Here is a 17423-nt window from a genome sequence, read left to right on the forward strand (position 1 = left end):
TTTGCACATTACACAATGGCTGTGATTTACTGCTTCATCTCACAGTACAAGTCTATGGGCCCAATCACACCATAGCACGGTGCATTGCATTAGACAACTAATTAAATTTGAAGGACTACCAATATATCTCAATGCACAAAAAATAGGGGGTGCATGCTTTTTTCAGTGCAGGGCAACAGAATGCACAAGGTATAAGCATTTGTGCTTTGCGTTGCTCTATACCTCCTGTGGTTGCTCTGTACATGTCCTGTAGTAAAAAATGACTAAAGTATCAGCAGGAGAAACCACTGCATGCAACTTGGAAAACATGTATTTGACCAATCCAGCTGGTCGAATAAATCGAACAGCTGGGCAGACGCAAAGGGCATAATAAAAAAAAGAACACATAACGAGAATCCAGAAAGGTATGTATACAGGGTCACTTTACCCCCTTTGTTGCCAATGATGTGTACCCTACATCTTGGCATTGAAAAGTTTAAGAGAAGTTATTTGCTGTTTTTGCAGCTGTGAGCTTCTTTTAAAAATGTTTCTTGTAATGTAGAGGTGATATTTTCCTATTCTCTCCCTTCTTTTATATGAAATATGCAGTAATGTTTCCATAGTTTTTTTTGGCCTGGGCAAATAAAATAAAAACTCAAAAAATATTCGGTAAATATGACATTTTACATAATATTATGAATATTATGTAGTCTTCTATGCAGCCAGCAGGTGGAGCGCTAGTTGTCCTTTTACATGATTAGCTCTACTGAAATCAACTTGTTTACTGAGCTCATTGAGCCATAACAGTAGCTGGTTAATTTCTCAGATGGCTAAGTTTGAGGTGTCAATCAGACAAACAGAGCCTCAAAGCAAGCTTTGTCAGCTGTGCTGTCTATTTAATTAACCTATTGCATTAAATGCTCTGCCACTTTTACAATAAAGGCTGTATTTCCATTTGTCTCTGCAGCCTACATCAAATGGAAAAAAAATAAAAGTTAATAGAGGAGCTGATTACCTCATAGCGGGTAACCCAATAGTTTAACTACACTTTTGGAAGCTAATTTTTTTGGCTGTAAAGGTGCCTGATACTACTGGGCTTTTATAGAGGATTCAGGATGAAATATGAATATGGCACTTGTATTAAAATGTTAGCCTTTAAGCATATTTCATTTTTTTTAAAGGCAAAAATATTCATGTTTGCCAAGTGTCTCCTCACTTTAAATTCATTCTAAGTGCAACCATCTTTAAAAAGTATCCCCAATATCCCTGCAAGAAACATTCTGCTGTGGTATAAGGGATTTCAACAGAGCGCACTATCACCGCACATTTCCACAATTCATTGCTACATAAAACCTGTATAAATTTCTATATGTTTTAGCCTGCTCTACAACACTAATGTTTTTTCACATGTGACAGGAGCTTCAATTTTAGTAGAGTTCCAGCAGACTTACCACACTTATCTGTGAGATAGCTGACACATCACCCAAGTTCTTCTTCATATCTTCATACGACAAATCAGACTGATGAACAATAGACCAATAGAATATCAGACAAACATATAAATGATATGCCCCCCATTCAGGACATTTAAAAAACAGTTTGTATTGTAATTGGGTACGGGGCAAGAAAGAAACAATGGAGTCACTGAGCTGATTTACCCCAAGCCTTATTACTATCTAATGGGAAATCCAACAGTAGTGACTCTGCCCCACAAACATTTATTGGTTCTGATCCCACCAACATTTTTTGGTTTCTTCTACTTCTGGTCTATGTTCAATGATACATAATTCATTTAAAAATAAACTCAGTCTTAGCTGTTGCCAGACACCTTGCTGTTTACAGAGTTGTTGTATATTGCCAGTGTTATTGTGGTTATAGAGTGAGTGTGAGCGAATGGTTGATCTACCACGAGAACACTGTATTCACATACACAAACTTTTCTTGCATAAAAAATGATTTGACCAAAAAAATTAAATTTTGCACAGGATTAGTGGTACCCTGATATAATGGCCAGGAAAGGAGTGCAGACCTGAAAACTGCAATGTACATATTTTCAAGCTGAATTCCCCAGAAGATTTAGGAAACCATCAAGAGATTTGAATGTCCAGCATCTGCCAAAAAGTTTTTATACTCTTATTATCGCATTAAGTTATTATAGCATTAGGTACTTCTCTGTATTTTTTATGCTTGCTGAGTAACTTCTGCTGCTGATATTATTATATACAAAAATATTACAGAAATGGGCCCGATGAGGTTACTTACAGTCCACTTATGAGAGTCCCAAGCATCAAACCAGCCAGTAAAAGTTGGGGGTTCATGTCCTTGTTTCACTGTAATTATTGGTGTGGACAGGTCCCGCCCTGCGGGGTGAGATTTCAGATACTCTTTGGCACTGTTAAGTGATTCATTCCTCTCATATTCATTGGAAGATTTACCAATCCAAAGGAAAAGCTGTTAAAAAAAGAAAAATATGAGGGTATTTCCATAAACCAGTAAATCATATGATTATAGCTAGGAATGGTTATAATATTAGAAAGCCAATTCCATGTCTGTTGCTGTAATGCATAGGTTTGAAATAAGTCTATGTACAAATCAAGACAGAAGCTGAATTACCTTGGAACCCTCCACTGCTCTCAAGTAACTTGGTCTAAATTCTCTTCAAATTATATAGTGACAATGGGAAACATTAACTACCATTTGATACCTGGGTACATCTTACTGCTGCCTGAAAAGACCAGATTGCTGCAAGGTCAAATTTAAATGCTTAACTTCATAAATGTACTAATGTTTCTAATTACCATTTTTCTTTTGTCAGTTTTTTTTATCTATGAAAGAGTGTAGCAATATTTTACCACAGACCTTTTTTATTAAAATATATTTGGGAAAATTCTTATGTTCTTTCTGGTCATATTGGGCTCCATTAACAAAGCGTTATCTACTGCTTTAAGAAATGCAGTAAAATACCGCATAGCGTTTTTAAAATTATTTTTGGGCATTCACAAAAAAACACTTAAAATACCACATGGTGTATTTTTCCAAAATATGCAGTATTTATCTCATGAAACCATGCAGTATTTAAACTCATGGAATATGCAGTGGGATGGATACAGTGGAGAAAAACTGGAACCACTGTCAAGTTATAATTGCTAATAAAGAGGTAAAATGGTTTATACCGTAGAAATATGCCAACTCACTAAAAGTCAGTGTGGTCCCTGCAGCATATGTATTAATACAAAAGAAAAATGGTGACTAGAATACCAGTAAAAGGGAAGCTGCTTTCACAGGACACACGTGGTGTATCAAAAACCACCAAGCTAAATTAAGTGAAAATAATTCTATTTAAAAATTTCAATTTTGTCTTTTTTACTAGTGGAAAAAGGGTAATTTATATGTGTCTGACTTTTGATATATTTTTTTTTTTTTTTAGAAGTATATTTTGTATTTACTTCAAGTATAACTAAAAGGAAAACTTTTTTTAGTTTTGGATTGATATAATAACACCTATTAGGTTTTTATTGCTGTCTGTGCCCTCATTAGGGAGATTCAACCTATATCCATTACTATATGTACAACTCATTAGTGTAATGGTCATTGGGAAGAATTATGATCCGGTCCGCCTGTCCGTTTTTCAGGCAGAGCCAATCAAACCACCAATTGTTCTCTATGGAGTTGGCTGATGTCAGCAGACATGCAAATACTGACATCGCCTGCATTTGATACGGTTTGCTAAAAATAGACAGATGGGGATACGTTTGCCACCCGTCCGGCTGATTGGATGACAATCAGATGGAAAGGAACATGCAGTCTGTTTCCATCTGACAGCCCCATAGAGGAGCAGACACGGACCTGTCATCCATCTGCTCAGTGAGGAAAAGCGGAGAGATCCCCCGCTAAGCAGGCAGATCAGCTTGGACGGATCCGCTCTGTCTGAAAAGGGCCTTATAGATAGCTAAAAAGATCATGATGGGAACAGTGTCAGTAGGAACTTGTCAGTGGGAAGATGTCTCAATTGTGAAAAGTAAAGTATCCCCATTACATATATATATATATATATATATATATATATATATATATATATATATATATAAAGTGATATCGTAATAGCGCTACAATAAAGTGCTAATAACAAAAAATTGCTGTTCTATTCGAACAGCAAAAAATGCTGTGCTTCTGTTATTTGCACTCCCCTTTCCTCACACAGACACAGCGTGGGAGGAAAGGAATGCTGATAACTAGGGATGGGCCAAATACCCCCCTGTTTGGTTCGCAGCAGAACTCCCGAACAGGGGGAATGTTCTAACCCGAGCGGAAAACCCCATTGAAGTCTATGGGAGCTGAACAGGAAAAAATAAAATGGCCCATTTTGAAGGCTTATATAATTATTATTTTACAAGTAATTGGCCATAAAATGGGTATGGGGGTCTAGGTACTGCCCCGGGGGACAAATATCAATAAAAAAAAAAGATAGTTTTTTTAAGGAGCAGTGATTTTAGATATGCTTTAGGTCAGGGGTCTTCAAACTATGACCCTCCAGTTGTTCAGGAACTACAATTCCCATCATGCCTAGTCATGTCTGTGAATGTCAGAGTTTTACAATGCCTCATGGGATGTGTAGTTCTACAACAGTTCGAGGGTCGTAGTTTGAGGATCCCTGCTTTAGGTGCAACAATAAAAATGAAAAATTCCTTAGTTCCTGGGGGATCCTCTTAATGTGCTTGTAAAGTGGTGCATCTGTAGCATGCATAAAACATGCTACAGCAAAAATGACAAAAAAAAAAAAAGAAAAAAAAAAGAGTCAAATTCCATTTAAAATGACTCGCGATTACAACTGCCGGCACCCAGCTATTGAAAAAATAGATAAAAAAATGGTGTGCCCCCCCCCCCCCATCAGTCCATACCAGGCCTTTTGGGTTTGGAATGGATTTTAGGGGAATCCCATGCCAAAATAAAAAAATAAATACATTTAAAAAAAAAGGCGTGGCCCCCCACCCAAATACCATACCAGACCCTTATCCAGGCATGCAGCCTGGAAAGTCAGGAAAGCCCCTACCCATTCACCAAAAAAAAAAAAAGTGTAAAAAATAACCACACAAGACACTTTTTGACAAACCCATTATTAAAAATAAAAAAAAATAGTGTCCCTCGATGTAAATCCATCGTCAATCACGCCACCCACCGACCCGAATCAGGGCGCAGAATGCACTGTGCAGCGTCGGGGGCAAACACCTGGTGAACACCCTGCAAATTCAGTGTGTTCAGGTGCAAATGTTCGGCCCAAGTATGAGAACCCATCCCTACTGATAAACAAGCAAGTCTGTTTACATGTCATCAGCTGTGATTGGACACAGCTGATCACATGGTAAAGGGCTGCTGTGATTGGCCCTTTACCCCGATCTGTGATCAGCTGTGTCCAAAGGACACAGCAGTCACAGAGCGTGCCTGATGCGTGCCCCAGGAAGCACCCGGGGGTGGGGGTGGGGGAGCGGGGTCTGGGAGGACAACAAAATCATCTGCAATGTTTTCCATATTTAGGTTTCTATGCATTACTGTTGAGAGAACTGTTCCAAAAAAGGCAGAACCACTACTTAATTACCGCATACATTTATTTAACCCCCTTGTCAGAATACAATAGCACAGCAGGGGAGATCACTGTATGAATAAGCTGTCAGGTTTTTTTTTTTTCGTTCAGCTCTGCTGGAAAAAAAAAAAAAAACAACTAGTAGTGTGTACTATACTTAAGTGGTTGTAAACCCTTACATATATGCAGTGAAGTAACTGGCCTCAGATGATAAAGAGAGATAAAACAAATCCTCCTACATACGTTGTCAGGGCTGGCGCTACCTGTAAGGTGACCTAAGCAACGCCGGCATCCTGCACCCAGAATCAGTAATGGACCGGCCGCTGGCACAGCACTGCTGTATGGAGGGCATCTGCAGAGAGTTGTGACGAGACCACAAGTTGTGGAGTAGCATACTTTGAGTCCCAAGCCAGCGGGGCGTATAGTCGCAATGAGAGCGTGTGAGTACATGAGTGGAGCTGTCAAATTGAAACTCTGATGTCGGGAAGGGCGGACCAATATATGGGGCTCTGCCCCTTTGTTCTGTCTATAGAGAAAACAGCCAGCGTTTAAACATTGGTGGGCGGGGAAGAAGGTGGCAGGGGGAGGGACCAACTACTGCATGTGCACCCACAGCTCTGTAATTCAGGTTAATTATACAGAGCTGTGGGTGCACATGCTGTAGTTGGTCCCGCCCCCCTGCCACCTTCTTTCCTGCCCACCAATGTATAATGCAAATTGTTTTGTCTATGCAGGGGACAAAGGGGCGGAGCCCCGCACTTTGGCCAGGCCCTTCCCGACATCACAGCTTTAATGTGACAGCTCCTCTCCAGGACTTACACTCACTCTCATTGGCCGTACACCCTGCTGGCTTGCCCACCAATCCCTGGCTGTGCTGGATAGAGGTTTATACTGCTGAATGTCCTGCTATAGGCTGCTCTCATTTATTATCTATCTGATGCCTGCATTTTTCCCTCGGCTCCTGTATGCTGCTAATCAAGATTTTAGGATGTAAGTGTGCTATGTTTAACAAATTCCTGAACCTTGCACTCTATACAATGCATTACTGAACCTTGCACACTGTACAATGCATTCCTGAACCTTGCACACTGTACAATGCATTCCTGAACCTTGCACACTGTACAATGCATTCCTGAACCTTGCACTCTGTACAATGCATTCCTGAACCTGCACTCTGTACAATGCATTCCTGAACCTGCACTCTTGAATCCACAATAAGCATACCGCACGCATGGGCAGGGCAAAGGGGGTGGGAGTCAGGGGTGGAGTGGCAAACTCAGGTTTCGCCTAGGGTGTCCAAAATCCTCGCACCAGCCCTGTACGTTGTACCAGTTTATCTACAGTCTTCTACCCTCTACATCTGTTCAAAGTCCAGACATTTTTACAGCTTGTCTGAGCTGTAAAATAAAGGGGGCAGAGAGCTGAAATCACACCCTGCAGAGCTCAGTTAGGTGAGCTCTGAGAGCTGATTGGAGGGAAGGGACACCCCCCCCCCCTTCACGCAGCACACAAGCAAAGAGCTGGGACTGTCAATCTGCTGGAGGTCCCTCCCCTGTCACCTTTTTTCTCTTGGTGCCAAGAAAACTTATAAAGTGACTCATGCTGATAGCAGAGGACCGAAGCCGTAGACAGAAATTACACTTAGTGCTCTTAATTGAGACAAGTACACACTATAGAGGGACATGCTTTGTTCATATTTCATGTCTGAGGTTTACAAGCACTTTAATGGAATTTTTAGATTGTAAGCTTTTTTGAGCAGGGCCGTCCTGGCCCTCTTGTAATGTATTGTAACTGTACTGTCTCCCTTTATGTTGTAAAGCACTGCATAAACTGTTGGTGCTATATAAATATTGTATAATAATAAATAATTTACAGCCAAATAGTGCTTCTAACTTTGGAAGCACTACTTATTGCCCTATAGGGAACCTAGCACCAGCCAATACTTGCCCAGATTCAGTCTCTTTATATTAGATGACGACTGGTGGTAGCAAACTGACTATGGAATTCAGTTTTATATCAGCAGCTGTGTATTTAGAGAAAAATATGATTTTGTCCCTTTCCTATGCAAATATCTGTAGCATGCTGATTAGTGCCTGAGTCTCCCTGGGGCAGAGCATGTCACTTACCTCTTCCCAGGTGTCCAGTAACATAATATCATCCTCGTCAAGGTCACTCTGAGCGAAGTCTACCACCTCCGTCATAATGAACCGACCCGTCTGATTGGAACACTCAAAGAGGCGGGGCTTATACTGCATCACAGTCTCCTGGAATCTAGACACATCAAACAAAACATTAGGACTTTGTTCAAGTACTGAAAATAATAAAATAGCAACTTAAAGTAGAATTATAGGTAAAACTTTTTTTTTTCCCATTTTGGATAGAGTAAGGAAAGGATTGTAACCCCTGCCAGATTTTTCGGAAATGTAATACACCTCCTGTCCCATAGCCAAGACCAGAAATTAGAGAAAATCCCTGCAAACGTTTCTGGGGACAACCCAAAATTTAGGATTTTTTTTTTAAATATCACTTTCAATGATAATGGTAAACAGGACAAATAAAGAGGGAGAATCTCCCTAAAGGGGGAACTGACAGCAATAAAGATCCTAGGTGCTCTAAACCCTCTCCACTCCAGTCCAAAAACTAGAAAAAAAAAGTTTTGCCTTTAGTTTTAATTTAATTCTAACATTTCTAAGTATTTTGCTATGTTTTAATTACTTTTTTTTACTAAACATATATCACACTCTGCTAATTGTAGATGAAAAAAAAAGTAGTGACACCAGAGGGCGCCAAAGTAACACATGGTTTATGGTAGACTGACTTTTAAGGAGCCTGTCAGCATAGAATAAAGGAATTTGCTGACTTGTCTGTGAAAGGGAAGTCACTAAATTTTGTCACCTTTCCAAATCAACATGAAAGATGCGTGTATCAGGTGCCCAGCCACCTCTCATGTTTGTGTCAAGAGAGTCACCCACTATGTAGTGAAAAAAAAGGTAAGAATGGCAATCTGGAACTTGTTTGGTCAAAAACAAATCAGCAATCACAACTCCAATATTTCTGATTCCAAATATTTTTATTATTAAGTTGTGATAGGGCAAAGGGAAATGTGTGCAGCACAGGAAATTCAACCTCCTAGGTGACATACACTATAATACCAAAAGTATTGGGACGCCTGCCTTTACACACACATGAACTTTAATGGCATCCCAGTCTTAGTCAGTAGGGTTCAGTATTTAGTTGGCCCACCCTTTGCAGCTATAACAGCTTCAACTCTTCTGGGAAGGCTGTCCACAAGGTTTAGGAGTGTGTCTATGGTAAGGTGACCAGATTTTTAAAATGAAATCCAGGGACATTTTTTTCTTTATTGGCAAATGGCACAGGACTGCATAATACACAGAGCGCTGGGCACAGGGCTACATAATACACAGAGCGCTGGGCACAGGGCTACATAATACACAGAGCGCTGGGTACAGGACTACATAATACACAGAGCGCTGGGCACAGGGCTACATAATACACAGAGCGCTGGGTACAGGACTACATAATACACAGAGCGCTGGGTACAGGACTACATAATACACAGAGCGCTGGGTACAGGACTACATAATACACAGAGCGCTGGGCACAGGGCTAGATAATACACAGAGTGCTGGGCACAGGACTGCATAATACACAGAGCGCTGGGTACAGGACTACATAATACACAGAGCACTGGGCACAGGACTGCATAATACACAGAGCACTGGGTACAGGACTACATAATACACAGAGCGCTGGGTACAGGACTGCATAATACACAGAGCGCTGGGTACAGGACTACATAATACACAGAGCGATGGGCACAGGGCTAGATAATACACAGAGCGCTGGGTACAGGACTGCATAATACAAAGAGCACTGGGCACAGGACTGCATAATACACAGAGCACTGGGTACAGGACTACATAATACACAGAGCGCTGGGCACAGGGCTAGATAATACACAGAGCACTAGGTACAGGACTGCATAATACACAGAGCACTGGGCACAGGACTAGATAATATACAGAGTGCTGGGAACAGGACTGCATAATACACAGAGCGCTGGGAACAGGACTACATAATACACAGAGCGCTGGGAACAGGACTACATAATACACAGAGCGCTGGGAACAGGACTACATAATACACAGAGCACTGGGAACAGGACTACATAATATACAGGGGGGGTGTTAGGCATAGAGTACAGGGTTCAGAGGTTTGCTATGCACAGAGGACACTTCTGGCCCCGCATCCATGGCTCACCTCTACACCCTTCTCTCAGATTATCTCTGCAGCCATCTCTTAGCCCTTCCCCCACAACAGCTAAACTCTCTAAACATCAGCTCTGACCCTTTCTACCCCACTGCCCTCACCTGTGTACAAACAGACCCCCCCCCCCCCCCCAATATCTGCTCATCTCACGTTCTCAGCCCTCTACACAGTCCAATTTTGGCTCTGCCTCTCTTCCACTGAACAGCAGCAGGAGCAGCAGTGAGATCGTCCAGCAGGGGGTGTCTGCATCGGAGCCATCAGGCTGTTTCTCAGCCAGCATGGGATGCCTTGTCTGCAGTAATCTGGCCCTGAATCCGGGGAGAAAACCAGGGACAGACTTGAACCGGGGACAGTGTCCTTAATCAGGGGATGTCTGGTCACCCTAGTCTATGGGTAGGTTTGACCATTCTTCCAGAAACACATTTGTGAGATCAGGCACTGATGTTGGACGGGAAGACCTGGCAGTCTCCGCTCTAATTAATCCCAAAGGTGTTCTATTGGGTTGAGGTCAGGACTCTGTGCAGGCCAGTCAAGTTCCTCCACCCAAAACTCACTCATCCATGTCTTTATGGACCTTCCTTTGTACACTGGTCCAAATCATCTGGTGGAGGGGGGGTTATGGTGAAGAATGATCAAACATTCTCAAAGACACACCCCTAAACCTTGTGGACAGCCTTCCTAGAAGAGTTGAAGCTGTTATAGCTGTAAAGGGTGGGCCAACTCAATATTAAACCCTACAGACTAAGACTGGGATGCCTTAAAGTTCATGTGGGTCGCAGAGTTGTATAAAGTACTCAAAATACATACTTGAGTAAAAGTACAAGTGCTCGATCAAAAAGTGACATGAGTAGAAGTGGAAGTGCTCGATCAAAAAGTGACTTGAGTAGAAGTGGAAGTGCTCGATCAAAAAGTGACTTGAGTAGACGTACTAAAGTATTCAACATTTTTTGTACTTAAGTATTGCAAGTAGTTTTTTTAAAAAATTTTGCTACTCAAGTACTGAAAGTAAAAGTACCAGTAGTTTTGAAAAAAAATTGCTACTCAAGTACTGAAAGTAAAAGTACAAGTACTGTGTTATGTAGTTATTAAAGAAAGAAGTCAAAAGTTTGAACATCATATTGTTTTTTATTATTTCAAATACAGCTTTTATTTATACATGCAGTAGCTTTTATTTTCGTATGCGCTGATAATACACATGTTTTGAGCTTCATGAAACCTGCCATCTACTGTTCTGGCAGTGGTAATTTTTATAATAGTAACGAGTAACTATGCAGCACCAAAAAAAAAATATCGGAGTAGAAGTATTGAAATCATTGAAAAAATGTAGTGAAGTAAAAGTGGAAGTAGGAGAAAAAAATTCTACTCTAGGAAAGTACAGATACCGCCTTTCGGTACTTAAGTACAGTAGTGAAGTAGTTCTACTTAGTTACTATACATCTCTGTGTGGGTGTAAAGGCAGGAGTCCCAATACTTTTGGTAATATAGTGTATAATAGGAATGAACATGGATATAAAATTGTATGAATGCACAATAACACAACTATTATATATAAAACAGCCTTTACTATTATTTATAAACACCTTTTCTGGTTTGGAAATTAAGTCTGACATTCAGAAAATATTAGAGTGGACTAGCAGATAACAGTATTCTTTGGATTGATGAGAAAAGACTGGTCATTGTTGTCAGCCAACCAGGGATTCCATATAGTTTGAATCTTTTTCAGACCATAGTTTGGTTTGGTTAAACCATATTCAGCTTAAAGGTTAAAGCGGTATTAAGCCCAAAATAAAAAAATGTAATATATTGCAGTTTACCAATCCCTATTTGTGGTGGCTGCATTCGTTTTCTTTTTTTTTTTTTTTTAGGTCTTTTTCCCCTCTGTTTTCACCTGGTGATCTGGGCAGTAACACATCTCTTGTATTAGAGATCCCCACTCTGAATAAAGGAGCACAGAAAGCACATTTGGGCAGCAGCATTGTCAATCTGGAGAGAAGCGAGTGTTCTATGTACTAGCAGATTTAGATACACTAACAAATTAAACCCAAACTCCAGCTCTCACTGCAGTTACACAAGACGTTACAGCAACAGTTGTGTTCCTGTTGGGTTAAAGGTTTTACATAAATAAAATGTGATTATTGTAAGCACCCCTGTCAGTGGTAAACTGTTTTTAATAAAAATATTGCAGGGCTAAAAGTGAAATCAATTACAAAAACATAAAATAATTTCCAACAATAAAATAAAGAATGTGCATGCAGCAGAGGTAAGTGGACTGATCACACAAATACAAAAAAGTGTCCTTATATGAGATATCAAATCCAGGCATCAACAATCTGGTAAATGGTTTGTCTCAACACTCTAGCTGCTACTGCAGGACAGCTAGTTCTGTTGAAACAACAGACTTACTGGATGGATCATCAGGTGAAAAAAGAAAGCCTTAAAAAGAAAACTAATGTTGGGATGAATGTATAGGTGAATGTCACTATACTGAAAGTGAATTTACCTTTTGTCACTTGAGTAAGGAGCTTTTCCTCCCAAAGCCACCCAGAATTCATTAGGTTCCTGACCCTCAAGGATGGTTTGCTTGTCCTGCTTAGAGATGATATTGGCCACAGTCTTTGCCATTTCTCGCTCGTCTCCACTGCAACCCTAAAAAGAATAAAAAATATACAATGTGATTTATATGACTAAATTGATATGTTTTGTCACACTTGGAGCTCCTTGGAAAGTACAGTATTTAGTTCTATACAGTCAGTGTTTCATGTGATGTCATAAAATAAGTAAAATCTATATGGATTAATTTCTCGTTCGCCGTTAGTTAAATTTGATTTAAGAGTGGCAACCATAATGGCCCTCTGTAACATTCCGGGGCCTTCACATTTCAAAAAATAACAATCAAAAAGGACAGATCCTGCACATGCTGATATACAACAAGTACAAAGAGGAGTACTTCACCAGCCCATGGCGCTGTCCATGTGTTCACCTCCTTTGTTTGTATGTTTTTTAGCTGAAATGTCCTGGTTGCTGCTGCTCCTCTCTCACTCCACTGGGGGGGGGGGGGGGGGGGGGGCGGATCAAAACAATTCAAATCTGTAAAGAAAAGCGCACGCAACCTCGGGCAATAAAGCTTTAATAAAGGACAATAAAACAGTACATTGGAATTGCACTCACACTTTTTCTTTAAGGCAATCGCTTTACAGCATTCCAACAGGAGCTACTCGCTTCTACCTTCCCTCCAGATAGTGACTCTGCGGTCTCCTCATCCGCGGCTGCCGCTGCTGTATTCCCGCTCTTCTTCACTTCCTGTGTTGCCTGGTCACCGGATGCCGGTTCTAGTGCGCCTGCGCACTATACCGACGTGATCTACGGCGCCTCAAGAGAGCCTCAGCCAAAGCCGGAGCCACAAGTTGTACGGAGCTGCGAGGTGGGGGATTCAAGACACGGGTGCACTGCCTCTGCTGTTGCTACGGACAACGTGTTTCGGAGGCGGAGCCTCCTTCCTCAGGTCCCACCTTGCTTCCTGCTAACGCCCCTCCCTATATACCCGGGATACCATCGGCCCTAATTAGTTAATTGTGTGTTCTTAAAGGGGCCAGTAACCAATAGTCATTATCCACCTCGGCTGGGACGGGAGAAGCAAGGGGCTATCCACTTTTAAAAAACATATATTAAAAATACAATATAAGATACAATTTGAAATACAATTTAAAACAGTACAGTACAAGCGCAGATATTAACCAGAGCTATTATGGATACATATTAGGATATCACATTCCCTACATAGCAATGGTTTTCTCCTGCTAAAAATACATTAAACGTATCTTAGGAGTATATATGTATATAAAACTCTAAACTACATCAGCATTTCCTTATACCAATAATCAACAAATCATTTTAATTCCACATTATCTGTCATCCATCTACCATAACAATTTCATAAACCAGGATATTGAATCTTATCCTATGGAATTTTTAATGAGTCTAGTATTTTTAATTATTTAATTATATACAGTGGGTACGGAAAGTATTCAGACCCCTTAAATTTTTCACTCTTTGTTATATTGCAGCCATTTGCTAAAATCATTTAGGTTCATGCTTCTTCCTCATGAATGTACACATAGCACCCCATACTGACAGAAAAACACAGAATTGTTGACATTGTTGCGGATTTATTAAAAAAGAAAAACTGAAATATCACATGGTCCTAAGTATTCAGACCCTTTGCTGTGACACTCATATATTTAACTCAGGTGCTTTCCATTTCTTCTGATCATCCTTGAGATGGTTCTACACCTTCATTTGAGTCCAGCTGTGTTTGATTATACTGATTGGACTTGATTAGGAAAGCCACACACCTGTCTATATAAGACCTTTCAGATGACAATGCATGTCAGAGCAAATGAGAATCATGAGGTCAAAGGAACTGCCTGAAGAGCTCAGAGACAGAATTGTGGAAAGGCACAGATCTGGCCAAGGTTACAAAAAGTTTTCTGCTGCACTTAAGGTTCCTAAGAGCACAGTGGCCTCCATAATCCTCAAATGGAAGACGTTTGGGACGACCAGAACCCTTCCTAGAGCTGGCCGTCCGGCCAAACTGAGCTATCGGGGGAGAAGAGCCTTGGTGAGAGAGGTAAAGAAGAACCCAAAGATCACTGTGGCTGAGCTCCAGAGATGCAGTCAGGAGATGGGAGAAAGTTGTAGAAAGTCAACCATCACTGCAGCCCTCCACCAGTCGGGGCTTTATGGCAGAGTGGCCCGACGGAAGCCTCTCCTCAGTGTAAGACACATGAAAGCCCGCATGGAGTTTGCTAAAAAACACCTGAAGAACTCCAAGATGGTGAGAAATAAGATTCTCTGGTCTGATGAGACCAAAATAGAACTTTTTGGCCTTAATTCTAAGCGGTATGTGTGGAGAAAACCAGGCACTGCTCATCACCTGTCCAATACAGTCCCAACAGTGAAGCATGGTGGTGGCAGCATCATGCTGTGGGGGTGTTTTTCAGCTGCAGGGACAGGACGACTGGTTGCAAATCGAGGGAAAGATGAATGCGGCCAAGTACAGGGATATCCTGGACAAAAACCTTCTCCAGAGTGCTCTGGACCTCAGACTGGGCCGAAGGTTTACCTTCCAACAAGACAATGACCCTAAGCACACAGCTAAAATAACGAAGGAGTGGCTTCACAACAACTCCGTGACTGTTCTTGAATGGCGCAGCCAGAGCCCTGACTTAAACCCAATTGAGCATCTCTGGAGAGACCTAAAAATGGCTGTCCACCAACGTTTACCATCCAACCTGACAGAACTGGAGAGGATCTGCAAGGAGGAATGGCAGAGGATCCCCAAATCCAGGTGTGAAAGACTTGTTGCATCTTTCCCAAAAAGACTCCTGGCTGTATTAGATCAAAAGGGGGCTTCTACTAAATACTGAGCAAAGGGTCTGAATACTTAGGACCATGTGATATTTCAGTTTTTCTTTTTTAATAAATCTGCAAAAATGTCAACAATTCTGTGTTTTTCTGTCAGTATGGGGTGCTATGTGTACATTCATGAGGAAGAAGAATGAACTTAAATGATTTTAGCAAATGGCTGCAATATAACAAAGAGTGAAAAATTTAAGGGGGTCTGAATACTTTCCGTACCCACTGTATTTATTATATGTTTTATGAAATTATCCTGGTTTATGAAATTGTTCTGGTAGATGGATGAGAGATAATGTGGAATTAAAATGATTTGTTGATTATTGGTATAAGGAAATGCTGATGTAGTTTAGAGTTTTATATACATATATACTCCTAAGATATGTTTAATGTATTTTTAGCAGGAGAAAACCATTGCTATGTAGGGAATGTGATATCCTAATATGTATCCATAATAGCTCTGGTTAATATCTGCGCTTGTACTGTACTGTTTTAAATTGTATTTCAAATTGTATCTTATATTGTATTTTTAATATATGTTTTTTAAAAGTGGATAGCCCCTTGCTTCTCCCGTCCCAGCCGAGGTGGATAATCACTATTGGTTACTGGCCCCTTTAAGAACACACAATTAACTAATTAGGGCCGATGGTATCCCGGGTATATAGGGAGGGGCGTTAGCAGGAAGCAAGGTGGGACCTGAGGAAGGAGGCTCCGCCTCCGAAACGCGTTGTCCGTAGCAACAACAGAGGCAGTGCACCCGTGTCTTGAATCCCCCACCTCGCAGCTCCGTACAACTTGTGGCTCCGGCTTCGGTTGAGGCTCTCCTGAGGTGCCGTAGATCACGTCGGTATAGTGCGCAGGCGCACCAGAACCGGCATCCGGTGACCAGGCAACACAGGAAGTGAAGGAGAGCGGGGATACAGCGGCGGCAGCCGCGGATGAGGAGACCGCAGAGTCACCATTTGGAGGGACGGGAGGAGCGAGTAGCTCCTGTTGGAATGCTGTAAAGCGATTGCCTTAAAGAAAAAGTGTGAGTGCAATTCCAATGTACTGTGTTATTGTCCTTTATTAAAGCTTTATTCCCCGAGGTTGCGTGCGCTTTTCTTTACAGATTTGAAACATTTCAAAAAATGACATTTCCCATATTCACAGTGTCCTGTTCAATTGAATATGAGACTTTTCTCTATTCATTCATGGAATTCCTTAAAATGATATAAAAACTCTGCACAATGGTGGTGAGCTAGGACACAGGAGGTTTAAGCACTGCTGCTGTATTCTTGCATTGTTAAAGCAGGGCTTCACCCAAAAGGGGAAGCTCCGTTTTAAGGCCTCCCCCCCTTCTCTTTAATAAATGGCACTTTTTTTGGGGGGGTGGTTACCTTGTTTTGACAGACAATCGGAGCGGAAGTTCTCCTCTCCCCCTCCCTCCCCGCAGTCTTCTGGGACACATTGCAGGTCCCAGAAGACTGCAGGACCATTCACAATGCACAGCACAGCCCGTGCATGCTCAGTGGCCACCCGGCTGTGAAGCCGCAAGCTGTCACAGCTGGGGGCTCACAGTTGAGATGCCGGCGCCAGAGACAAAAGCTTGGTGGAAAGAACAGCTCGGGTGAAGACATCACTGGATCCTAGGACAGGGGAGTATCCTTTTATTAAAAGTCAGCAGCTACAGTTTTTGTAGCTGCTGACTTTTAATTTATTCAAGGGTGAATGGAGCTCCTTTTTAAGGCTCCATTCACGCTTGTGCGACTTGTCATGCGACTTTTGATATTAAAGCTGCATGACAAGTCGTTCTCTATGCTTTTCATTATTAACTATTCATATATGTGTGACTTAATGTTGCAGCGACTTCAAAGTAGTTCATGCAATACTTTGGTCCTATTTTCATGCAATTTGAGGGCCATAGACTTCAATGTTAGCCCTCAAAAGTTGCATGAAAGTCGTCCCTGAATGTTATGCAAAGCAAGAGTTGTGCAACAGTTGTCCATTACCATGGGTCAAAACCAAAGTCGCACACTTGCTTTGTGCACTGGTGCACAGTCATGTTGGAACAGGAAGGGGCCATCCCCAAACTGTTCCCACAAAGTTGGGAACATGAAGTTGTCCAAAATGTCTTGGTATGCTGATGCCTTAAGAGTTCCCCTCACTGGAACTAAGGGAC

The 17423-nt window shown here is 41.5% G+C and overlaps 1 protein-coding gene across 1 annotated transcript in view; it reads right to left on the reverse strand.

Annotated features, from left to right (window-relative positions):
- VILL (villin like) overlaps window positions 1-17423 on the reverse strand; it is a 142301-nt gene that overhangs the window by 3434 nt on the left and 121444 nt on the right. The window contains exons 15-18 of the mRNA XM_082258399.1: window positions 12348-12493; window positions 7684-7828; window positions 2242-2430; window positions 1431-1499 (exon numbers count right to left, since the gene is read on the reverse strand). Of these exons, the coding sequence (XP_082114525.1) occupies window positions 1431-1499; window positions 2242-2430; window positions 7684-7828; window positions 12348-12493 (549 nt within the window). The remainder of the gene's footprint in view (window positions 1-1430; window positions 1500-2241; window positions 2431-7683; window positions 7829-12347; window positions 12494-17423) is intronic.

This window comes from Pelophylax lessonae, assembly GCF_965119305.1.
Source record: "Pelophylax lessonae genome assembly, chromosome: 5".
NCBI classification, from domain to species: Eukaryota; Metazoa; Chordata; class Amphibia; order Anura; family Ranidae; genus Pelophylax; species Pelophylax lessonae.